Raw genomic sequence first — 26,402 nt, 5'->3', positions numbered from 1 at the left:
TACTTTTTCATTATAAATAGCCCTACATTTAACCAGTTTCTTTGTAATTCAACTATGATGAAAACCTAGTAAGATTATTTCTTATAGAATGATGAAATATAATGAAGTTGCAGAGTTTGATTATTTAGAAGAGTTTACCCATCCTGATTCCACATTATTTACCAATAGACACTTAATAGTCACCCAGGTCGTTATTTCAAGCCCTGAGAATTATCCGACTTTAAGAACTTCAATTCTCAGAACTGGTCATTCACAAATCTTTCACAGAAAACAAAAACAAAAACAAACAAACAAACAAAACCCGCTATTTCCATTAAAAGCCATTAGTTAAAAATAAATGACACTCCATGAATACAGGTCCTGAATAACTAAAAATGGGTTCACTGTCATTTCCAAATTCCTTTTGCATGCTTCTGAATTCACTGTCTTTATTCATTTGCATTCATACTAATAATTATCCTCAAAATTAGACTTCAAAATTCATTCTTTAGAAGTGGTGATGGAACCACACACTTACAGTCTGTGATTTTTAGGGTCCTCTTGACTTCTCCACTTCCTGATCCCCCACAACCATCTTCATCATCACAGTCCCCGCTGACCTGTTCAACCATGCCACCGCCACTGCCGGTCTGATGCTGCCACTTGTCGGGTTTGGGTGACCTACCCTGTAACAGCTAAACATGGATACCAAAAACACGTATTAACAGCAAACTCAAATCACCGAAGAAAGCTACTCAGAAATATATGTGGGAATTAGAATCATTTTCTGATGTGGATCTACTATTTTGATGAGAACACCTGGCCAAATCAAGTCTGTAATAAAAATTAAAACTACCAAAATAATTGTAAATAATGGGCAAGTTCTTACAGCTATGAAGATCTACAATCTACATATGAAATCAGTGATCAAGCTTGGGCTGAGGTTTTGGAAAGCAAATAAACCAGTCTTCTTGCTCCTGGAGAGTTTGCCTGGAGACTCCTTTTGCTCTGAATTAACATGTTTAAGCACGGTAAATCAAGCGTCAGTACAACACAACTCCCTTCGCAGTATATTGGCTGATACTGTTGTGCTGTGTTGTAAACCAAGAATCCAAAATTTCTCAAAACAGAGTAAAATTCTTCAGGAAAAGTTTCCATTAAAAGAATGCAGAATTTTGGGCATTTACATTTAGAGCTTTAAACTTTTTTGGATCAAATGCATTGTCCACTGCCTATGGCACAGAATTGAACCTAAGAGCAAAAGACATAGATCCTACTTCCATTTCTACAAATCACTTATGAAATTTAACCAACTTCTTGGTTCTCGGCTCTCAAGCATTTCATTTACTTATATGAGCAAAATAGATGGAATAGTCATTTTCCCCTACAGCACAAGAGCGCTGGTAATATTTTTGAATAATATTGGAAATGCCTGAACCCCTTTTCAAGAAGGTGATGTTATGAATAATAGAATACTTTACTTAAAGCTAAATCTGAGTAAAATTATTCAATAGATGACATATACCCCCATAAGGCAGTTTTGGAGAACACATGACCGAGCATGAGCACTAGAAGGTTCTGCTATATTATGAATGAAATGTACCCCTGCTGAATATGTAATGGACATTTAAATTTTCAGGGTGCTTTATGAAATATCAGGATTGTTACTTCTAAGAGATTTTCTAGACAGTAATATTATTTAGCAGATAATAATGAAACACACAGCCCAAGGTTAATATTTCAAATTGAAAAACATAGGTTGAAATATCCTCAGGACATCTAAGATGAACATGTTTAGCATTTAAAGAACAGTTAGATCAAAGCAACCGGACTTTGACAATTTATAAGCTTTCAAAATAAAAACTAACATTATGTCAAAAATAGTGAAATATTAAATTCTTTTTTTAATTTAAAAAAATTTAAAGATTTTATTTTATTATTTTTTTTAATTTGAGAGAGAGAGAACACACGTGGGGAGAGGGGCAGAAGGAGAGAGAGAAGCAGACTGTTCACTCAGCAGGGAGCCCGGTGTGGGGCTCGATCCCAGGATCTGGATATCCTAACCTGAGCGAAAGACAGATGCTGAACCAACTGAGCCACCCAGTGCCCCCAAAATATTACAATTCTTCAAGATTAATTTTCTAACAAAAATGAAATGGTGAAACAATTGGACAATAATTTTAAAATTCTGGTCAGAACTTATTTCTATTTACTGTCATTTCCTAAATGTGTTACTATGTATCGCATTTAAAAAGAGGTCTCCCCTGATTTTCTAGCATATTCCTCCAAACAAGAGTTTAATATTCCATAAGACACCACCTCACTGAAAAGACCATACCCCTGGGAAACAAGCTATCAGATTTTACCTTTTTTTTTACTTTTCATTTTCTCTGGCTTTTTATAGTACCTCTCACTGTTTTTCAAGCCCATGAACATGTGATGTAATCATCATTTCTTATATCAACTCATCAAAAGTATTCAAAATTCCATCTGACCCATACTTCCGGGTTCCCAATAATCCTGTCTTCCTCTAATAGGGTCAGTGTCTGTGTCCTCTTCATGAAAGTTCTGCCTTACAATGTTCATTTCCTTACTTCTCAATCATCACACTTCCACAAATGTTCATTATCATTCTCACAATTATTATAAAATTTATCTTGCAAAAATCCCCAATACATTTCTAAACAACAAAAACCAGCTTCTCACAGCAAGATCCTTACTCAAATCCCACTTTTTTGGACTAAACTATTCTTATTCCATCTTACCTTGATCATCTTTGTCCTCACACTTCCAAGAAAATAAAGATAAATGTTTCCATGAAGGGTGGAAACCTCTGTTCTTTCTTTGTAGTCTCTTTCTGGGAACCCGTCCTAACAGACTGTACTCTCACCTGGACACAAATCACACCCAAGTCTTATCTCCAGCTTCTGCTATAATACTTCATCTCTAAGCAGTGATTGGATCTAAAAATGTACTCTACTGCTTTGTATCTTAAAATAAACTTTCATCTCCACTCCCCATGTATCATTACAGCTTCTCAACCCTTTAGTGCAGGGGACATCGGTCTCTCCACCTACCACCACCATATTATATTCCCCATATCAGTGCTTTCACCACAACCCTTCATTTCCTCAATGCTCCCTGTTATCCTTAACTGTCAAAAACTGTTCATTCCCAACATGTGTCCAGAGGAGAAATAGGACTACAGATGGACAAATCACAGAAAGTGATCCTAGAGTAAAATATCTGTGAAATTCCTACGGTGGTCCCTTCTTGATATCCACAAACTGGAGGCTCCTGAGAAACCTCACAGCAAGCCATCCTGTTGAAGAGTTGAGCCTTGCCTCACATTTTCTAAATTTACATGAGCAAATTACCTCCTCCCTTCACTCAACACCTACTGACATACATTTGGATATGAGGTCTAGAAAATGAAGTTCAAATTTTTGCTGCAAAATTTTGTTTTTGTTTCTGTTAATTAGGTCTATATAAATAACATAATTAATATAATTAACATGTCTATAGTCCCCTGATACCCAAGTCCTGCCCCACTGCGGTCAGTTTGCTTTCCATAGGGAAATTGTGTGAATTTGTAGGTCTTCAATTTTGTATGTTCTTGTTTTATACTCTTCTCACTTCCAATTCTTATTTTCCCTCCACATAGAATCCCTCTTTCCTCTATTTCAACTCATCATATTATACCTAACCCTCAAGTTCAAACTCAAATAACTCTTCTCCCACTCCATACCTATTTCTTGGATCTTTTACATACATCTATGTGTCCCATTCATGGGCACTTAATTAAGTTTCCTGAGCATATGCCATGCCTTCCTGATTAAGGGTTAATCTCCAAAAGATGAGACCCTGATTTAATCATTTTTATACTCCCAATCATGAACTAAAGGAATTTCTATATTACAGATGTTAAATAAATAAGTTTTGATTCATTTGAAATTTGAAAACAATTTATAAATTACTCTGCCTTCCATATCCTTTAGATCTAACTTAGTAAAGTGCCTTCACTTTTACTCTAGTTTCTTCAGAGGCTATGATATTCTAGAACAGTTTTTGGATTCATGCTTATTGACTGGTGGATGAATTTACTTATTTATTCAATGACATGAATTGGGTACATATTATACAACACATATATATTTTGAAGGCTATAATTCACATCAAGGAGAAGACATAGCCTTAGTTCTTAAAAAGTACTCAATATGTAGTTCTTATTTCAGTCAGTTTTCATGAATATGCAGTAAGGCAAAATTAATATAAAGGAAATAATGTGAAAATTAGGAAAAGAAAAACAGACTAAAGGTTTCATATTGTGATCTTCCTAACTTATTTTTCCTTTTAATCTTAAAAATAAGTTAATCACATTTGTGGGCTCCTGGAAGCATCTAAAAAGTTGTTTAATAAAAAATTAACATTGAAGGATTATGCCAAGAAATACTTCCCCAAGATATTTAGTTTTGCCATCAGCAAACATAAGGGTATTCCAATTACCTTTTTAAATGAATATCTAAGAATAGGAATCTAGTGTCAAAAATTATGTATATAAAATATTCATTTTTTTCTAGAGTAGGCAGGGAACTTTAACTTCACGATTTGGGTCACCACGCAATAAAATCATCCCAGTTCTTTCCCCGGGAATCAGCTCTTTACAACCCTCTCCTCCAGTGCCTGGGAGGCAGCATGCAAATCACTCCCCCAGTGCTCTGTTGGCCCCACCTCCACGGCCAAGTGTTGTTTCTGATGCTATTCTTAAGTCAGTTTTGAGAAATATACATAGGCTTCTCTTCTGTCAAAGAGGAGCCTTCCCCCACAGGTCTTTAAGTAAAACAAAATAATTTCCACATGTGCCCATTTAAGGCAACACCCACAAATAAGATGACCGTGCAGAATGGTCATGAAGCCACTTTTTATAAATAGTATATGAAAATCAGTCATGTTATAGTAGACACACTCATGCCGCATACTGCATCAAATCTCTCTTCTCCTCACATCCACGGATAGTCGTCCCATTTACTCATAAAATATAGAACGCGTTATAAGCATTTTTCAAAATTTACAACATTGAAAAACTTAACATTACTTCTCTGGGTCTACATTCTTTGCATCTTTAAAAGAAGATCAATGTGGAAGGCTTTGAGACTATTATTTGGACTTAATAAAGTGCTAACATATTGTGAGTGCTCAAGTAATGGTTAGTTATTTAGATCATTATTACCATTATAACCAGTAGGAGCTGATACCAGTACCCTGATTCTGTCTTTGAAAAAGTGAACCCATGCAGGGGTAAAACGTATTTCCCTTCATCCTCATTCTGTCTTGGCTCTGAGTCTGCCCAATTGTAAAGATGTGGCTTTGGAACCCCTGAACCTATTCCCTAATCATGAAAGGTAGAAAGTCGATCGATACATACATATTTATAGAATACTTACAACAGAGGAAAGGGCATGATTTTGAGTCCCACACATACATTAATTGTGTGCCTTTAAGCAAATCACTTAAGCCCATTAAAACTTATTTTATTCTACTGAATGCAAGGGAAAGCACTTCATATAGCGTAAGGCACTCTACTCATTTACAGTGCCCCCTGCAAAATGCTGCATCCATAAAACTGAGAAATAAAGTCAGGACAGTGAAAAAACCCACAACTTTTAGGGTGTTCCCCTTACCTCAATGCCATGTGGTTTGTGGAGTCAGCTGATTAGCTGAAAATAGTCAGTGCTGATGACTGATGCTTCCTGCTTCTGTTTAATTGGTTTAGGAAGCTCATTAGGTATGCTATCTTGGAGGATGAGTTTGGTGGGTAGAATATCTGATGACTCTAAGGCAAATGTATTTCTTTCAGCTGGTGAATTAATCTCTCAATAGACTCAATTTGCTTTTTACTAACAGTCTGGCAATATCCCACAGTTGCAATATCCTTTCAAACACTTACAATAAAATCTGGCTAGAGATGGCTCACATACACAACATGTTTGCTGTGAAAGAGAAACGTCTTCGTCAAAAATTTCCAAATGTGAAAGCAACTGAATGTGCCTCAAAACCCTACAGGCAGTGATGCATCTCTCAAATATTTCCCCCATCCCCTTACAACCATTTACACAGATATACAAGAAGTACATATGTATTTAGAAAGTATTAGTCATCAGATACGTGCCTCTAGTCATCTATTCAAATGCAGACGGAGTAGAATCTGCTGTTTTATGATGGAGAATATTCAGGGTGAAAAATAAATGTTGACAGAAAAATTTCAAGCCAGAGAACTGAAGATACAGAAAAAAAATTACAATTATACTTCCACTTCCTCATTAATAAGACATCTCTAAAGATCCGTTTTCAGTACAGACTGAAAAAATCTCTTTGAATATACACATGCAAATATATACATATATATGAATTTAATTTTATTATAAAGCAGTTGGTGTCTGCACTTTCATGCAGTTTAAGTGAAACTTACAGAGAAATGTATGGGAAATAGGAAAACAACGGAAGCTCATAACATTTTAAAATTGGAAATCTGATTCAAAATTCCTCATGATGTATTTTTAAAGTTATCTCTGTTGCATATTTCAAATGAGAACTTTAAAAAAATGCATTATATAATACCCTCTCTTTTCTACAACTTAATTTCCCTTGCCCCAAACTTCCAATTTCACTCCCATCTAGACCCTCACCCTTCCCATTCTTTATCACCTCCTTTACTAACACTATTACAGTCGTATTGTATAAATCTTTTTATACCAAAATTTCCCACTCTTCCTCTTTCAAATATAAAAAAAAATATTTTAGGTTCAGGTAATGTAACCGCAAATCTCCAGATTCATATTTTCAAAACCATCGAAACTGTAACAGACTATTCTACCCAAAAAGCCAAACACATTTTACAAGATGTCATGTTATGTTACGTTGACCAGACACAGAAGTCATTTCTGTAGGGTTTCTTGTCAGTGTTTGCTTTAAGTTTGAGCTTTCTGATCTCGGCTTCTGTTGCACCAGTAATTTGAAAGGTCACTGTTCTGTTGGCATTTAGTTTATGCAAGGCAGTCTGGCAATTTATAAAAGTCTTGTGATTTTGTAAATAGAATACTGAACTTAGAAAAGGCCCACTACATTCACTATCTGGCTTCTAATGCTGCAAAAAAAAAAAAAATCATTTTTTCCTTGTTTCTGTATGAAAATTCTGTATGTCTCTTTTCCACTGCGCTTACCTTCAATTCAGAAAACGGCTGGTTCCACTTTAGAGCTGTTGTACCAAAGTGACCAGGTATGTTTATAATTAATGTGTGTTGCACTCCAAACTCTACGTTTGACCTCACAGGAGAGTTTAAACTAAAAATTAATGAGTAAGTGCAGGAATAAAATGGAAGTAGCCTCAAAAACAACACAGCCTCAAAAACAACTCAAAAAATTGGGGGACACTTTTTTCCCCAAAACAGGAAGTGTGCACGCCAAACGTTATTGATTCTTAAGTGCCTTTTGTGAAACACCTGTGTGAAAACACTCTGTCCAGGATCTGGAAAGAACTGGTGAAAAAGCAAAACACTTTTCTTCCAAGACAATGTCAGAGTTCACAGTTGGGAGTCTTCCATCAAAACACCAGAGCCTCCTACCAAAACCACCATGCTGAGTTAGCTGGACAAATACAGATCACAGCCGCAATAGGAAAGAAACAAGGACACTTTGGGACAGGCAGTGAGTGTGTAAGGACCCTGTAGCAGGAGAACGGGAGAAGGGGAGGAGGAGATTGGGACCTGTAGGTAAACCGAAAATATGCTAGATGTTCAATGAAATGAGTAGATGTGTAATGCAAGTTTCTTGAAGTCAGACATTTCATGATGCATAACATTTATATTTCCCCCCAAAGCCCCAAAAAAGGTGAAAATTATTTTCTTGATGTTACTATCCAACGTCCCACCTAATTTATGAATGTTCTAAATCATTATTGAGTAGCCACTTATATAGAAAAAATGACACCCCATATTGTCACTCACAAATGTTATAGGACAGAAATCATCGATATTTCTAGCTGTTCCAGGTGAGTTTATAATTAAAATTAAAGGGCTTCCTAAACCAGAAGAATCAGATATTAAATAATCTCATTCTCTCACTTTTCTTCGGTGAAGAGTAAATTTGTATCATTCATGATGTGGCATATTATTGGGAAGCAATCTGTTAACATGCCGAAACCCTGTTTCTCTGTAACTATGTCTTCATATGGGTGAGAAATATTTAAATTCTCAGGTGACACAGGTAACAAAGAATTTCATGTATATTTTGCCCTATATGTACAGTCATTTGAGCCCAGATGGCCTCAGGAAACTGCCTCTGCCCACTTCGGGTGTCACAAGCAAGTGAAGGTACTAGGCACTTACTGCTCAGAACGTTTACCAATTGCCTCGTTATCCCAAACCAGCTTCCACGACACTACAGGGCACAACCACCAAATTTCCAAAATCAAAGACAGAACAAAACTGAACATCTGCTCCTCCTGAGCAAACAAGGGAAAGTATCCCAAAACCTGATGGATGAATGGTTGGAAGAGGAATTCTAGATAACGGACAGCTCGAGAATTAATCACACTCTCTAGAAGGGAAGCAGGACCCAGACTACGAAGGCGGTTTTAACTTTACATGCATGTGCTAGTTAATGATATACTATTAATTTTACATGTGCTCCTGAGTGGTTTTCTTTCCTCAAGTCGTCTGCTAAATTTTGCTTTTTTTCTCAGTTGAGTCATAAAGACAAGGATTGATGGTGTCAGCAACTCAGTTCTCTCTGCTGACAGAAGGACCCTGTCCTTTCTGCATAGAACATGGGAATTAGCCTTTTCCACTTATTTAGATTTTCCCTTGCCATTTCATTTCATTATCTTAGTATATTTCCAACAGGATTATATAACTTATGCCATTCCACTGATACGTGCCATGGTCCCTGTCTTTAATGACTGATCTTTCTAAGACTGATGCCGTGAGAAACAGCAAAGGAAAAAAAAAAATTAAAAGGAAGGAAGGAAAGGAGGAGAACTTTAATTGGGAAGCATGGTCAAGGCTAAAAGCTCCAGATCAGAAAAGATTTTTGTTAATTCGTCAAAATGTCCATTGCTTTTTTGAAAGAACTATGACGGATGGCAAATTCATTTAAAACCTGGTTTTGGCAACGAATCTAGACTGCCTTCACCGGCCAGCTGTGCAGATCTCATCCTCAAATGCTCTATTAAAACATTCTAGGGAAGATTCCTCTGAAGTTCCCCAGTCTATTAAAGGTTTACTTCCAAGGAGCTCATTCTGATCTCATTTAGTATGACACCCTTGTGTATGCCAGATGGTAACAAGAGTTAGAGCTTCACAAATGTCATTCTGATTTTCACCTTTGCAGTGAAATTCCCTTCATCTAGCTCTCTTTACATAAACTATAAAAATACGGACAAAGATATGCCACATGAGGATTAAGGAAATGTGATTTTGCAAATATTCTAGAAATAATTTGAGAAAATTAGTAAAATTTAAGGTTGTGGTTGTCTTGGGGAGAAGAAAGGCAGGTGTTTGGGATTCTAGGCTAAATTCTCCTGTTAATAATTTAAATGTGTGTCTTAAACAAACAAAAAAAATTGGATTTTTTTAAAAAGTAGAGAATAAAAAAGTATATGTATAAGAAAGTACAGAGTAGAGTATGAAAAAGTATATTTAAAAAGTATATGTTTCTTCTAGGCTGATTTCTGTTTCTACAAAAACGTATTTTGAAGTCCTAAACCCAATAACCTCTGCACATGACTTTATTTGAAAAGTTTCTTTACAGAGGCAATGACATTAGAATGAGATCATGAGGGTGAGCCCTAATCCAGTATGATCCGTGTCCTTATAAAAAGGGGACATTTGGACCCAGGGCCAGATATGAACAGGACCCTCCGTTATACCTCATTTTCTTCTCTCCACTGTCACACAGTTCTAACTTCCTCCACCACAGACTCGTTTTTTCAGGAACTTTATATGAATGTAAGCATGTCTGTGATATTCCAGATGTAGCAGAAATTAATTCTTTTTAATTACTCAATTTTATTCTGTCGTTACCTGTGAGCCGTAACTTCATTTCCCATTCTGTTGGTGGACAATCGTACTATTTTGAGTGTCTAGATGTAAAAATACAGTTGCTGTGTAAATCTGGTAAATGTCTTTATGTCTTTTAGTGTTTAAAAAAAGAAAAAAAAGCAGTTCAACTGTTGGGTATAAGCCTAAAGGTGGAATCGTTAGATTGTACAGGTGGGTATCAATGTTCAACGAAACTATCTTTATTTTTTTACTTATTTCCTTTTTCTCAATATTACTGTACAATTTATTAAAATAGTATAGAGATCTTGAATATACAGGTCAGTGAGTTTTTGCATAGGTATGCACACAAAAATACAATTCAAATGAGAATATATTACATTATAAGCACCCCAGAAATCCACCATCTCAGCCTGCAGCCACAATCAAAAGGTAACTCCTATTCTGACCCCTACTTACATAGATTCATTTGTCTGTTAATGAATTTCATAAAAGGAGTATCATGCATATATATGCTTTCACATATGACTTCATATTTAACATTATGTTTTAAACACTTATTTTATTATTGTGCATGTGAATAGTTCATTCTTTATTACTGTGCAGGGGTGAAAAAGTATCCTTTCTTTCTACCCTTTTAAGTCCTCAACTACAACCCCTGTAACAGAAGACAGATTAAAAAGAGAGAAGCATACAGATTAATTTAATATAAGTTTTACATGACCCAGGAGCCTTCATCAGGAAAAAGCAGTTAAACCTGAGTATTTTAGTGCTAGGTTTGATGAACAGAAAATCATGGGAAAATGGTATAGGACAAAAGAGGATATGAGCTAAGTGGGGGAAAAGCAAGGCTAGTGCATTCAGGTTTCCCTGGGTGGTATGCCTAGTCTTTGGAGATAAGGTTACTCCTTACTCCTGGTATAGGAAAAGCAGCTCTTATGTGAGACCTGCTTCAAAGGAAGTAGGAAAACCCTTTCTGCACCTGCCCTTTCTCAAATTTCTTCAGCTCAAATAGTCACTATGCCATGACACCATATTTTGGGGTTGTACTTCCTGAACCCTATTATGACAATATACAGGGTTAACTACAATATAGGTACTGTTAACTACAATATAGGTAACTCCATTTTATGAGTATACAGCAATTTATTTCGCATTGGACAATTCATCTGTTTTCAATTTGGGGCTATGATAAATAATGTACATTGAGTATTAACATGTTTTTTGAATGGTTTAAGCATTCATTGACCTTGACTATATACTTAGGAGTGGAATTGTTAAGACTTAGGGCATATTAATATTTACTTTTTTTAAAAGGATTTTATTGATTTATTTGACAGAGCGAGACACAGCAAGGAGGGAACATAAACAGGGGGAGTGGGAGAAGGAGAAGCAGGCTTCCCACTGAGCAGGGAGCCTGATGCAGGGTTAAATCCCAGGACTCTGGAATCATGACCTGAGCCAAAGGCAGATGCTTAATGATGGAGACACCCAGGTGCCCCAATATTTATCTTTAATAAACATTGCCAAAACAAATTTTCAATATGGTTGTTTAGGTTTAAATTTCCACCAGCAATAGATGAGAATGGCAATTATTCCATACTTTCTGCAACACTTGATAGTATTTACCATTTTAATTTTAGTTATTTTGGGAGTGTGTAATACTATTATAGTGCTGTTTTAAAAACTTATCTTTATCTGACTTTGGGTTTTTTGCATCCTCTAACATAAGGTGAGTTTTCAAGTCATTTACCCATAAAAAAGGGATTATTTACATTTTCTAATGGATTTCTAAGAGCTTTTTATGAATTCTAGATATGACACTTATTTTTATATTTATATGATATATTTATTTTTATCTCTTCTTTCTTGCCATTTTTAGATGAATCAGTTATTCTTTCCTTAGCTTCCTGTTATTATTCTGGACTTATTATACTTTCAATAATACCTTTACCATTTCTGCAACAATATACAAACCATAAAAAAGTTAACTATTTAGTCACTCCCATTCATATCACATTTCAACATATATTATAAATTCCAGAAAACAATCCTTATATTTATTCTTCCTTCTCATGTCTAGTTCCTGGTAATATTGATGATAAGTTCCTTTTAATATCCTTGTCAGATTCTCGTGTCAATATATGCTTCTCACAGCAAATTTGGAAGCATTTTCTCTTTTGTGTATATTTCCTGAAAGTGCTTGTATAAGATTAATCTTATTCATTCCTTAAATTTTTAGAAGAATTTACTGGATAATTCATCTGTGCTTGAAATGTGTGTGTGTGTCTGTGTGTGCGCGCGCACACATGTACACACAAAATGTAATTATGAATATGGTTTCTCTAATAGATACAGAGCTCATTCCAATTCTCAAATTTTCTTCTCATGCCAATATTTTAAGGTTTGTTTTCAATGAACTTCATTTCTTCCTACAGTTTCATACTTCTATCAAGACCATTTTTCCTTAGCCTGAAGAAATGAAGTATTTCTTGTAGTTCAGGTCTGCTAGTTAAACATTCACTCAATGTTTATTTGAAGAAATATATTTTATTCTGCCTCATTTACATGTATATTTTCACTGGCTATAGAATTTTAGATTGGCACAATTTTCCCCTCAGCATGTTAAAGACGCCATTCTACTGTCTTTAGTTTCTGTTGAAAATCTTATTTTGGCTCTTTCACTTGCTTGTAAGACTTTCATTTTGTCTTGGTTCAAGAATTTGACAATTATCTTCCTAGTTACGGTTTTCTTTGTATTATGTTGCTTAGGTTTTGTTGAGCTTCTTAGAAGTGGATGTATTTCCTTTATCAGTTTTACAAAATTCTTAACCAATTACTCTTCAAAGATTTCTTCTTTCCTCCCCTCTCTCACCTTTCTTGGTCTCTAGTTACAGGTATATTAGACATTTTGACTGTGGCCCATGTCTCCTAGGCTCTGTTCTGCTTTACCTAATTTATGTGCTTGGGTTTAGATTAATTCTGTGGATCTCTCTTCAGGCTCACTTATTTGGGTTTTATTTTATTTACTCTGATTTAAGTCCATTAGTGACTTAAGGGGCACCTGGGTGGCTCAGTGGGTTAGGTATCTGACTCTTGCTTTTGGCTCAGGTCATGCTCTCAGGGTGGTGGGATTGAGCCCCATGCTGGGCTCTGTGCTGAGCATAGAGCCTGCTTAAGATTCTCTCTCTCCTCCTACCCCCAACCCTACTCGTGAGCATATGGGTACACACGCATACTCTCTCTCCTAAAAACAAAAACAAAAACAACCCATTCAGTGATCTGAGTTCAATTATTGGGTTTTTTTGGTTTTAAAATGTCTACCTGATTTTTTAAAAAGATTTTATTTATTTATTTATTTATTTATTTGACAGAGAGAGATAGATCATAAGTAAGTAGAGCAGCAGGCAGAGAGAGTGGGGAAAGCAGTCTCTGCTGAGCAGAGAGCCCAATGTGGGGCTCCATCCCAGGACCCTGGGATCATGACCTAAGCCGAAGGCAGAGGTTTAATCCCCTGAGCCACCCAGGTGCCCCTGACTTTTTATATACATTCAAATTCTTTGCTAAAATTTCCAACTTTTCATTCTGTTTGCATTTATTTTATTACCATGTTAGCAACACCCAGCTTTCAGGGATATTGAGCTTAGCTCTTTTCACCTTGCTCTGCTGCAACATCAAGATCTGAGAGATGTCTGGGGTGAGGTAATGGGGGTTGGCCATGCATTTGTGGCAAACCCTTCCCTTTCAATAATTTTATCTCTTGACCACTGTGAGATCCTGAAAGATTTCACTGTGCCTTTTAAAATGCCCTATGATAATCCCTCAGCCTCACATACAGCCCAAGAACTCAGCAGATAGGTTACATGGAAAATAAATCACAGGTGCCACTGCTTACATTACCCCAAGATTCATCTGGGCAGGAACAGTCCTCAGCATCTACCTACAGTCAGAAAAGGTATCCAGAGAAGTAACCATTGGCAATCCTCTGTTCATGCAGGAAGGTTTCTACAGTCAAAAAATTTTAGTTCTTCTAGTCCTTTTTGTTGTCTTTAAAATTATAATTTTATAAGTTATCTGCCTTCTAATTATTGCAACAGTTCTTTTGGTCTAGTCTGACCTATATGCCATACTTGCATTCACTTTCTTTTTAGTACTTTATTTGTTATCACACAGTGTTTTAACTTTTTCCCCAAAGCATCTTAATATTCATAAAAAAGTCATGAAATTTTTGCAGAAATGAATATTCTGAAAATAAAAATAAACTTCCAAGTCATGTTATGTTTTTTACATGCTCACCTTGGGAATCAATGACCTACCCAAAACTGCTTACAGTAACAGTCAACTTACAGGCAATACAATGGCACTAAATTCATATCTCTCAATAGTTACCCTAAATGCCCCTGTCAAAAGACACAGGGTATCAGAATGGATAAAAAAACAAAACCCATCTATATGTTGCCTCCAAGAAACTCATTTTAAGCCCGAAGACACCTCCAGATTTAAAGTGAGGGGGTGGAAATGCTAATGGACATCAGAAGAAAGCAGGAGTGGCAATCCTTATATCAGATCAATTAGATTCTAAGCCAAAGACTATAATAAGAGATGAGGAAGGACACTATATCATACTCAAAGGGTCTGTACAACAAGAAGATTTAACAATTTTAAATATCTATGCCCCCAACGTGGGAGCAGCCAACTATATAAACCAATTAATAACAAAATCAAAGAAACACATCAACAATAATACAATAATAGTAGGGGACTTTAACACTCCCCTCACTGAAATGGACAGATCATCCAAGCAAAAGATCAGCAAGGAAATAAAGGCCTTAAATGACACACTGGACCAGATGGACATCACAGATATATTCAGAACATTTCATCCCAAAGCAACAGAATACACATTCTTCTCTAGTGCACATGGAACATTCTCCAGAATAGATCACATCCTCGGTCCTAAATCAGGACTCAACCGGTATCAAAAGATTGGGATCATTCCCTGCATATTTTCAGACCACAATGCTCTAAAGCTAGAACTCAACCACAAAAGGAAGTTTGGAAAGAACCCAAATTACATGGAGACTAAACAGCATCCTTCTAAAGAATGAATGGGTCAACCGGGAAATTAAAGAAGAATTGAAAAAAATCATGGAAACAAATGATAATGAAAATACAATGGTTCAGAATCTGTGGGACACAACAAAGGCAGTCCTGAGAGGAAAGTATATAGCAGTACAAGCCTTTCTCAAGAAACAAGAAAGGTCTCAGGTACACAACCTAACCCTACACCTAAAGGAGCTGGAGAAAGAACAAGAAAGAAACCCTAAGCCCAGCAGGAGAAGAGAAATCATAAAGATCAGAGCAGAAATCAATGAAATAGAAACCAAAAAAACAATAGAACAAATCAACGAAACTAGGAGCTGGCTCTTTGAAAGAATTAATAAAATTGATAAACCCCTGGCCCGACTTATCAAAAAGAAAAGAGAAAGGACCCAAATAAATAAAATCATGAATGAAAGAGGAGAGATGACAACTAACACCAAAGAAATACAAACTACTATAAGAACATACTATGCTTCTCAAATTAAAAATAAATCTGGGATTTGCCCAAAAAGGATTTAAGATGGCTTCTCTAGAGAGAGGTCTTGTTAGTGGGACTCTGAACTCTGACAGAAATAAAAATAGAAATGTCTTATTGTTATAATGACCATTCAGGTGTATTTTATTGACATACCTACTCTCCATCTTGAGGGGCTGAACATTGGGTATATAGAAATACACCCAGAGCCGCCATGGAGAGGAAGTAGATTTCAACCAACATGTTCTGAGGACATAGATTAGAATGTGACAATAGTATCTTGCATTTAGGTTAGTTGGCCAAATGTGACTCAAAGGTGTGATACATAAATCCTCTCTGTCCCTAGAGAGAACTCTGTGATGACTTAGGTGTCACTGGAGAAATTATCAGGAATACTACCATGAACTATCCTCTTTCTGTGGTGCTAAGTACTTTACTTCAGCCCAGAGGGCTCAGGTTAAAGGAGGAAGAAACAATAAACAAATAAACCCTGAGAACCATTTTGGAATAATGACAGATAGGGAAGTCAGCGTCTATTATCAAAAGACCTGGAGGAAATCTGGAAGATGAGGGTAGAACTGAGTGAGTCAATATTCCATAAATTTTTAAAGAAGGTAAATATTGGAGAAGAGGAAGATTGATCCAAGAAACTTCCCTTCACCTGCTATAGTAAAGCATCCATCAGGTGGAGCACGGACAAATGAAAACCCGAGTACCTCCAAATTCAGTTACATTCCATCATAGAGTAAAAATTTTGTTGGACCTTCAGATTAGCCCAAAAAACTTTCTGGCCTGATGAATTTTCCAAAGAGAACATTCTGCAGAGTTCTTGGGGGGGGGGCAGTCTTTGTTCCCCGCTTTAAAAATACAAAAATAGCTTGTGATATAAATAATTCATTCTCATTATAAACTTTTAGGAAATACAGAAAACCTACAGTTCAGTAAAACTTTTATACATTTAAATTTTAAGTATCCAATCAGTATTTTTACCAGTGTCTATCTGGCATTTTACCCACGTACCTATATGGGGTGAGTGTTCTTAAATGCTAAAACCTACTTTGAGGTCTGGTGTTTGGATGCTTAGTTCTGCTCTGCTGACTCAAGAATATTAATCTGTGACTTACTGAACCCTGAGCAACATTATGTCCACTTCTAGATTTTGAACATCATTTCATAGAACCTTATTTAGTTGTATTAGTAGATAATTAAAACATCAAAAAAGTCTGGCCAAAAAAATATGATATAAAATATATATAATATAAATATTACATATATAATCTATATATAATGTGTATCATATATATTATGAATATATAAACATAATAATAAATACATAATATATATTATTACATATAATATATAATATATAAATATGTATTTTATATATATATTGCTTTTTTACCCCATGTAATGTTTAATACTAGAAAAGCTAATATTTTCACTTAAAAATTAAATATTCATTTCTTTTATGCCAGAGGTAGCATGAGAATTGTTTCTGGCACAAACAGGACATGAGAGCAGTATCAAAAGCAAGCCAAAGTGTTCCTCCCTCCTCCATGTATTCAGTGTCCCATCATTTTTTAGCTCTTCAAACAAGTGTTCCTGGAAGATGTAATTTCCCCTTCCTTGGATCATAATAACTTTCTCCAATCATACTGCTATTCCCTCTGCAATTGATTTGATGTAAACATCCGGGGAAAGGGGGAAGACCAGTGATTAAAGCATGCTTAAGAGCTAGGTGGAAAGAAGATTTATTCCTCCAAAACTGCACTGAAATATAAAGGTAGGAGAGCACCCATTCAAAGCTCTGTGGGCACCATCACTGACTCCTATAACATACTGTCAGTTATAGCTCTATGCCAGTAGGGTAGCAACAATAGAAATGGAAAGGAGGTGTGTGTGTGTGTGTGTGTGTGTGTGTGTGTGTGTGTGTGTGTGTGTTTGGGCAGCTGTTTGAATGCAGTCATCTGAGTGCCCAACAGGGAGGGATTCATTTCCAATCACACTCACAGGCTAGCTGGCAGAATTTCGTTCCTTGACACTTGTTGGACTGAAGACTCCCTTGATTTTGCACAACACAGGCCTCTCCATAAAGCATCTTACAACATGGCAGCACCCTTTATCACAGCAAGCAAGAGGGCAGGAGAAAGTGCCAGCCAGAGGGGGAGAGGACCAGTTAGATGTAAGTCTGAATGTTTTGTGACCAAATCCTGGAAGTAACAGCCCACTACTTTTGCTATATTCTATATTCTATTCATTAGATGCAAGACATGAGGTCTGACCTACACTCAAGAAGAGGAGTCACTCATAGACAGGAGTACTGGGACATGGGATCACTGAGAGCTGGATCAGAAACTGCCTATGATGCCATCCGGATAATTACCACTTTTCTGCCACTATGCTATTTTTCTCCAGAAAAATAAAGTTCTAGAATAATGGTCTAGAATTAAATTAAATTAAAATAATGGTCTCTACAGCTCTGTATGCTGCTCCACACCCACAGAGTTATATATAAATGTAGCAGTTTTTCCTCTTTCTTACCACCAGACTCCAGCGTGCTTCACCCACGCAGCAGAGACCCTCTGTGTGTCTGCCCAAGCCAGACTCTTCAGAATCTGTACATTATTGACATGATGGTGACGATTTTTACCCATTCTGGAAAGCCAGTCAATTTTCCTACATTCCCCATTCTCAACTCTCAAGAGTGTTGATTGCTTTCCACACCTAATCTTTTCTTCTCCTTGTCAACTGCACTTCTGCAGCAACATTACCCCTGCCTACACTTTCTTTCTACTTTTTGCAAAGTCTTTTTCTCCATCCTCATGCAATTTTAAGCAAAAAATATTCTAGGAATGCATGTTCCTGATCAGTGTGACCTGACTGCTTACATCAGATGTTAACATCCAACTCTTTTTAGTTCTTTTCTTTTTCTTGGTTGAGCTCAAGAATGATTCTACTCCATCTCATCTCATTAAGAGAAATGAGATGGAAGGGCAGATAATTCTGGAAGACCATTCTAAGAATCGCTAAGACTTTATTAAATAGTTTCTATCATCCTTTGGATGTTTACTTATATTGTTTATATTTTCCCTTAAGATTTCAATTTTGATAAGTAAATGGTATTTATTAGGACACTATGTTCTAGGAACTGGAGAAACAATACTTAATAAAAACAAAAACCTATACCATGAGGATTTTCTAGTATTATTATCTTAATAATATGCAAACATAATGCCATTCATTTCTAAAAATAATAATTTGAAAGATGTTCAGTGAAGGAAGAGAAGCTTTCTTGGAAAAGATACACACAAACAAGATTATTTAAAACAAAATTAAGAAAATAATATTTCATAGTTTATGTTTTGAATTAATTTTTTAAAAATTTCTTTCTTAAATATATGTTTAGAAGGCAAATATATAAATTTTAATCATTTTTATTCATTGGAAAAGTGTAGGGTTTCATAAATTTTGCCACTAAACCTCCCTGACCTTTATAAATTCCCCTTTTTTCCCTTGTTTACAATCTTACTGAGCTATAAAGGTGTAACCATTAACCAATCAAAACGAATACTAAAAGGTCAGTGCATTGCATATAATATAGTTGCTTTTCAAAACATGTGTAAGGCATTCAAATTCTGGCACATTTTTGCAAGTCCAACCTTGTAAAGTAAATCCATGATGACATAAATGAGACCCTGGCTCCTGGTAAAACCTGTAATAAATATAAGAAAAAAGTCTAGCTTCCTGTCTTTCCTTTCTTATTTTCATAAATTTTGTCTCCAAAATTCTAGTAAGGTAGGTACAGAAAGGACATGAAATAATGTTATTGATGTCATAAACAGTAACAATCTTGCAAATATTTTCAAGGCTGCAAATTGCAATTTAAGAAATTCCCTAGATGTAAAAATTAGCACAAACACGTATTTTGGAACTATGTGTGGGTTTCATAATTTCCTAATGGCAATATGAATTTTATCAGTTATTCATAAACAAGTGATAATTATAAGAGGGCATTTTGATTTCAGAAATTACCCCAACGTGTGATCTAAAGAAGGCCAGTCTCAAAGGTAAATATTTCTTTTCTACATGATTGATCTGACTTTTCTTCAATTTCTTTACAGTATACATATTGTATAATTTCTTTATAGTTTGTATTTGCAGTGTGTCCAGCAGAACAAGGAAATAATTTGTGAATTTTTAACACCTTTGTTAAAATTGTTTTTCTTATTGCCAACATATTTTGACCATTCTGAAGAGGGAAAAAAAAAGAGAAGGTTTTGTCTCTTTAGGAACATTTGCAAGCAATAAAATAAAAAATAGACTGACCTATTGATTATGAGAAGACCAAAACCAAAGTCTACCAGGAACATTAAAGCTACTGAACCCTCATAGAAGCAACCAATGCTGTTTCTGTTCTGAATGAAAGGTGAGGTCATGGAGAGACTGCCTACACGGCCTCATTTACGGAAAAGTTTTGAGAAGTTGGAAAAACTATGAGACAAGCAGGTATGATGGTTTGGAAATGAAACCATATACAGAAAGTATGTTATAAGGTGTTAGGATAAGCACCTAATTAAGAGCCTACGGGCTGGAGCAAGAGGACACAGACTGGGAACTGGATTTTCACACCTCTGTGGCTCTAAGAAGAAACTGAAGGCAGGGTCTTTCAGATGTTTTAGGCTTTGGGGCCCCTTAGAGGCCCAGAAGACTGTGGTTGCTAAAAGCAAAAGACCCAGACCTTGATCAAGTAATGGGGCTGTTTTTTTTAAAACCCAATAGACTTCACTGTGGGCCCCAGGTAAACTGTCACCCTCAAGACAAATGGCTCCTCAGTTAGAGAATGAAAAAGTGATGGGGAGGGGCGCCTGGGTGGCTCAGTGGGTTAAAGCCACTGACTTCAGCTTAGGTCATGATCCCAGGGTCCTAGGATCGAGCCCCACATCAGGCTCTCTGCATGGCAGGGAGTCTGCTTCCTCTTCTCTCTCTCTCTGCCTGCCTCTCTGCCTACTTGTAATCTCTTCCTGTCAAATAAATAAATAAAATCTTAAAAAAAAAAAGTGATGGGGATAAAGGGTACAGCATAAGGGATATAGTAAATGATACTGCAATAGCAATGATACTGTAATAGCAATGATAATGTCATACATTACAAAGGTAACAAATTGCCATGATATCCTATGGTGTAGATGGAGCTATACCTGAATCACCATGGTTGAATCACCGTGTTGCACACCTGAAATTGAGGAAATCGTGTGTGTCAACTATACTGAAAAATAAATAAGTAAATAAAACTTTTCACTAGAATAAAAGAATAAAGGACACTTCAAAATGCTTAAGCCTCCAGTTTCTCCAAAGACTGTTACAATTTCCTTTTAAAACTACCGTGTCAGAGTAATTACTGCTTGATCTGCTTTGCATAACTACTTTAAAAGTTACTTTCCTGTAAATCCTGTGATATTTGGAATATTGTTGCTATCACTGGACCAATGTCACAAAATTTTTGTGACATGTTCTAACAAAGGCTGAAATGGGTTCACTTCTTCTCTGCTTTGATTGGATTCTAATTTTAGACCTGACTCTAATTAAAGACCTCAATTCTAATTCTAAAATTTTTCTATATTTACTTTTATTAGTAAATAGAGTTGACAACTTCCTCATATTTCAGCAAACTTTCCAGAAAAGCCTCACTCTATACTTAGCTAAAATCCCATTAAAAACATGGTTATAAATGTGTTAAGAATGAGAGAAATGGAGCTCAGCCACCAAGAAACTGTGAGGGCTTTCTGGAAGTCTGAGGATGAGTAGAACCCACCTGGTGACTTAGTTGGCAGAAAGAGACCCACAGCTCTGAGTACACACAATGCTAGCACGAGGCAGTTTATTAACTTAAAACACCTGTGGATATAAGAACAGAGTAGATGAGCAGAAATCAAGAAGACTGAAGAGTTACCTATGGAAACAGCGATGTGTGCCAACTTTCTACGTGCTTCTTTCATCCTTTCCCTCAACCATGGCCTTCACACACAGGATAAACCATAAAAATACACTTAAGATAATGACACACTTTTCTGAGACCCAGACTTGAGGCCAATTTAGTGACTATTTGTACAACTTCTTATCAAAGAGCAAAAAGGAGTTGGAACATAGCATGGATGCCAGTGAGGAGAGATATAGATCCAACCAGGAAACCTGCCACCTAGCAGCCCCAAACACGCTTCCCCATCATACTGCTCCTCATTGGCTCATGAGCAACCTTTAGGAAAATGTGAGTGGGATCACCAAATCCACACAGTTTAATAGAATAGGAGGTTCTTAGAGCAGTTATAATGGGAATTTATTCAATAATAGGGAGAAGGAGGCAATTTTACCTATGTTTTTAAAAGAAATGCTAGTATTACTTAGACTTATGTGGTTGAAGGAGAAAGGCTGGGGGGGGGGCATCTAGCTTTTCCTCTTGCAGAGGAAGGAATAAGAAAACACGCTCAGTAGAAGAGCTTGGTGGCTTTTTCAAAAAGAAAAAAAGGTGACTGTTGAGTCTTAAAACAATTTTCTAGGACACAGAAAATAGTTAACTTAACCACCATAATTTCCAATGAATTGAAAAGTTGAAAAATACAATTAAAACACGTTAAAATGTGAGTTGATGTTTATATCATCACGGATGAGGTAAAGACCTTGTTAAGGTGAACCCAGAGCTGGATGCCCTAAGGAAAAGATTCCAAGATTGGCTAGATAAAATTTCAAATCTCCACATTCCCATATGTTGTTTAATAAAATGATTTCAAATATAATTTTAACTCCATTATAAATAAATCAATGTGCACACACATACAAACATGCACTACTTGCATTTTTAAGAAATGATATAGTATGTAAGACATAATAAGTTTGAATTGAAGCAATATGGCAGAGGAGTAGCAGACTGAAATGACATCAGGTCCCAGGAGTTCAGCTAGATAGTTATCAAACCATTCTGAATACCTATAAATTCAGGAGATAGAAGAGAAGAAGAACAGCAATTCTAGAAACAGAAAATCGACCACTTTCTGGAAGGTAGGACCTGTGGAGAAGTGAATCTGAGGCGATATATAGGAGGATAGACCATGGGAGAGGGGCCAGCTCCTGGCAAGCAGTGACACAGTGGAGCACAAAATTGGAACTTTAGGAAGTCTACCCAACTAAGGGACGTCGCTCCAGAGAATAAGTGGGGGTGGAGCCCATGCTGGGGACGGTGTGGTCTCAGGTCCCATGGGGTCACAGAAAGACCAGGGGTGTCTGAGTGTGGCAAAGCTGCCAGGTAACGAAGCAAGGAAGCCAGCTACAGAGGCAGAGCTGGGGTGGGGCTCTCAGCTCACGGTTACCATAAACCATGACCCAAGGCACAGTAGGACCACTGCTCTTTGTATGTATGTGTATGTGTATATATATATATATATTTTTTTTTTTTCTCATTCTTTAAAATTTTGGGAGGTAGTTTTCTCTAAGACACCTGAATACACCCAAAATCAAGTGGGTGACTCTGTTCTCTTCACCAGTCTAATATATAGATATATATTTTTATTATTAATTTTTATTTTTATTTCTTTATTCTCCTCTTATTCTCCTCTTTCTTCTCCCCTTAGTTTTGGGTCTCTTCTGATTTGGTTAGCATACATTTTTCTGTGGTCTTTGCCACCCTTTTAGTATTATATCCTCTCATCTATTCTTATCTGGATAAAATGACAAGGGAGGAAAACTCACAACAAAAAAAAAAAAGAAGAAGAAGAACAAGACACAGTAATAATGGGTAGGGATCTAATCAATATGGACATTGGTAATATGTCAGAACTAGAGTTCAGAACAATGACTATCAAGGTGCTAGCTGGGCTCGAAAGAGGCATGGAAGATAATAGAGAATTACTTTCTGTAGAAATAAAATTCTTTTCTGGAGAAATAAAGAACGAAAATCTAACCAAGCTGAAATTAAAAAGTGATTAGTGAGGTTCAATAAAAAATAGAGGTTCTTCCTGCTAGGATAAATGAGGCAGAAGAGAGAATTAGTGATAGAGAAGACCAAATGATGGAAAATAAAGAAGCTGAGCAAAAGAGAGACAAACAACTACTGGACCATGAGGGGAGAACTCAAGAAATAAGTGATACCATAAAACAACAATATTAGAATAATTGGGATCCCAGAAGAAGAAGAAACAGAGAGAGGGGCAGAAAGTATATTGAAGTAAATTATAATAGAGAATTTCCCTAATATGGAAAAGGGAACATGCATCAAAATCCAGAAAGCACAGAGAACCCCCTCAAAATCAATAAAAATAGGTCCACAACCCATCATTTAATAGTAAAAACTGAAGAGAAAATCCTAAAAGCAGCTCTGAATAAGAGGTATGTAACATACAATGGGAGAAATATTAGATTGGCAGCAGACATATCCACGGAAATCTGGCAGGCCAGAAAGAACTGGCATGATATATTTAGGGCACTGAACAAGAAAAATATGCAGTCAAGAATACTATATTCAGCTAAGCTGTCACTGAAAATAGAAGGAGAGATAAAAAGCTTCTGAGACAAACAAAAACTAAAAGAATTTGCGAATACCAAACCAGCCCTACAGGAAATATTGAAAGGGGTCCTCCAAGAAAAGAGAGAGCCTAAAAGTAATAGACAAGAAAGGAACACAGACAATATACAGTAACAGTCTCCTTACAGGCAATACAATGGCAATAAATTCATATCTTTCTATAGTTACCCTGAATGGAAATGGGTAAATGCTCCAATCAAAAGGCACAGGGTATCAGAATGGATTAAAAAAAAAAAGACCTATTAATATGCTATCTACAAAAAACTCATTTTAGACCCAAAGACACCTCCAGGTTTAAAGGGAAGGCATGGAAAACAATTTATCATGCTAATGGAAAGCAAAAGAAAGCTGGAGTGGCAACCCTTCTATCAGATCAATTAGATTTTAAGCCAAAGACTATATAAGAGATGAGGAAGGACACTATATCATACTTAAAAGATCTGTCCAGCAAGAAGAGCTAACAATTTTAAATATCTATGCCCCTAACATGGGAGCAGCCAATTACATAAACCAATCAATAACAAAATCAAAGAAACAAATCAATAATAATACAATAATATTAGTAGGGGACTTTATCAGCCCCCTCACTGAAATGGACAGATCATCTAAGCAAAAGATTAAAAAGGAAATAAAGGCTTTAAATGACACGCTGGACCAGATGGACATCACAGATATATTCAGAACATTCCATTCCAGAAGAGAGAATACACATTCTTCTCTAGTGCTCATGAAACGTTCTCCAGAACAGATCACATCCTGGGTCACAAATCAGGTCTCAACCAGCACCAAAAGATTGGGATCATTCCCTGCATATTACCAGACCACAATGCCCTGAAGCTAGAACTCAATCATAGGAGGAAAGTTGGAAAGAATTCAAAGGCATGGAGGCTAAAGAGCATAAAGAAGAATTGAAAAAATTCATGTAAATAAATGAAAATTAAAAACATAACTGTTCAAAATCTGTGAGACACAGCAAAGGTGGTTCTGAGAAGAAAGTATATAGTGACACAAGCCTTTCTCAAGAAACAAGAAAGGTCTAAAGTACATAACCTAACCCTACACCTAAAAGAGCTGGAGAAAGAACAACAAAGAAAGCCTAACAACAGCAGAAGAAGAGAAATCATAAAGATCAGACCAGAAATCAATGAAATAGTAACCAAAGAACAACTGAACAAATCAACAAAACTAGGAGCTGGTTCTTTGAAAGCATTAATAAGATTGATAAACCCCTGGCCAGACTTATCACAAAGAAAAGGGAAAGGACCCAAATTAATAAAATCATGAACAAAAGAGAAAAGATCACAACCAATACCAAAGAAATACAAACAATTATAAGAACATATTATGAGCAACTATATGCCAGCAAATTTGACAATCTGGAAGAAATGGATGCATTCCTAGAGATGCATAAACTACCAAAAGTGAACAAGGAAGAAACAGAAAGCCCAAATAGACCCATAACCAGTAAGGAGATTGAAGCAGAACTCCTCAAACTCAACACACACGAAACAGGCAAACATATCAAAAAAAGGGCAGAAGATATGAACAGACACTTCTCCAATCAAGACATACAAATGGCTATCAGACACATGAAAAAATGTTCATCATCATTAGCCCTCAGGGAGATTCAAATTAAAACCACATTGATATATCACCTTACACCAGTTAGAAGGGCCAAAATTAACAAAACAGGAAACCACATGTGTTGGAGAGGATGTGGAGAAAGGGGAACCCTCTTACACTGTTGGTGGGAATGCAAGTTGGTGCCGCCTCTTTGGAGAACAGTGTGGAGATTCCTCAAGAAATTAAAAATAGAACTTCCCTATGACCCTGCAATTGCACTCCTGGGTATTTATCCCAAAGATACAGATGTTGTGAAAAGAAGGGCCATCTGTACCCCAATGTTTATAGCAGCAATGGCCACGGTCGCCAAACCATGGAAAGAACCAAGATGCCCTTCAATGGACGAATGGATAAGGAAGATGTGGTCCATATACACTATGGAGTATTATGCCTCCATCAGAAAGGATGAATGCCCAACTTTTGTAGCAACATGGATGGGACTGGAAGAGATTATGCTGAGTGAAATAAGTCAAGCAGAGAGAGTCAATTATCATATGGTTTCACTTATTTGTGGAGCATAACAAATAGCATGGAGGACAAGGGGTGTTAGAGAGGAGAAGGGAGTTGGGGTAAATTGGAAGGGGAGATGAATCAC

The 26,402-nt window shown here is 36.4% G+C and overlaps 1 protein-coding gene across 5 annotated transcripts in view; it reads right to left on the bottom strand.

The window, feature by feature from the left end:
* GPC5 (glypican 5) overlaps window positions 1-26,402 on the bottom strand; it is a 1,409,494-nt gene that overhangs the window by 713,197 nt on the left and 669,895 nt on the right. For all 5 annotated transcript variants that reach the window (XM_082700893.1, XM_082700897.1, XM_082700896.1 and 2 more), the window contains exon 7: window positions 518-674. In XM_082700893.1, the coding sequence (XP_082557019.1) occupies window positions 518-674 (157 nt within the window). The remainder of the gene's footprint in view (window positions 1-517; window positions 675-26,402) is intronic.

This window comes from Mustela nivalis (assembly GCF_964662115.1).
Source record: "Mustela nivalis genome assembly, chromosome: 15".
In the NCBI taxonomy this organism is placed as follows: domain Eukaryota; kingdom Metazoa; phylum Chordata; class Mammalia; order Carnivora; family Mustelidae; genus Mustela; species Mustela nivalis.
Note: the sequence above shows the minus strand (reverse complement) of the source record. Positions and strands in the feature narration are given on the sequence as shown.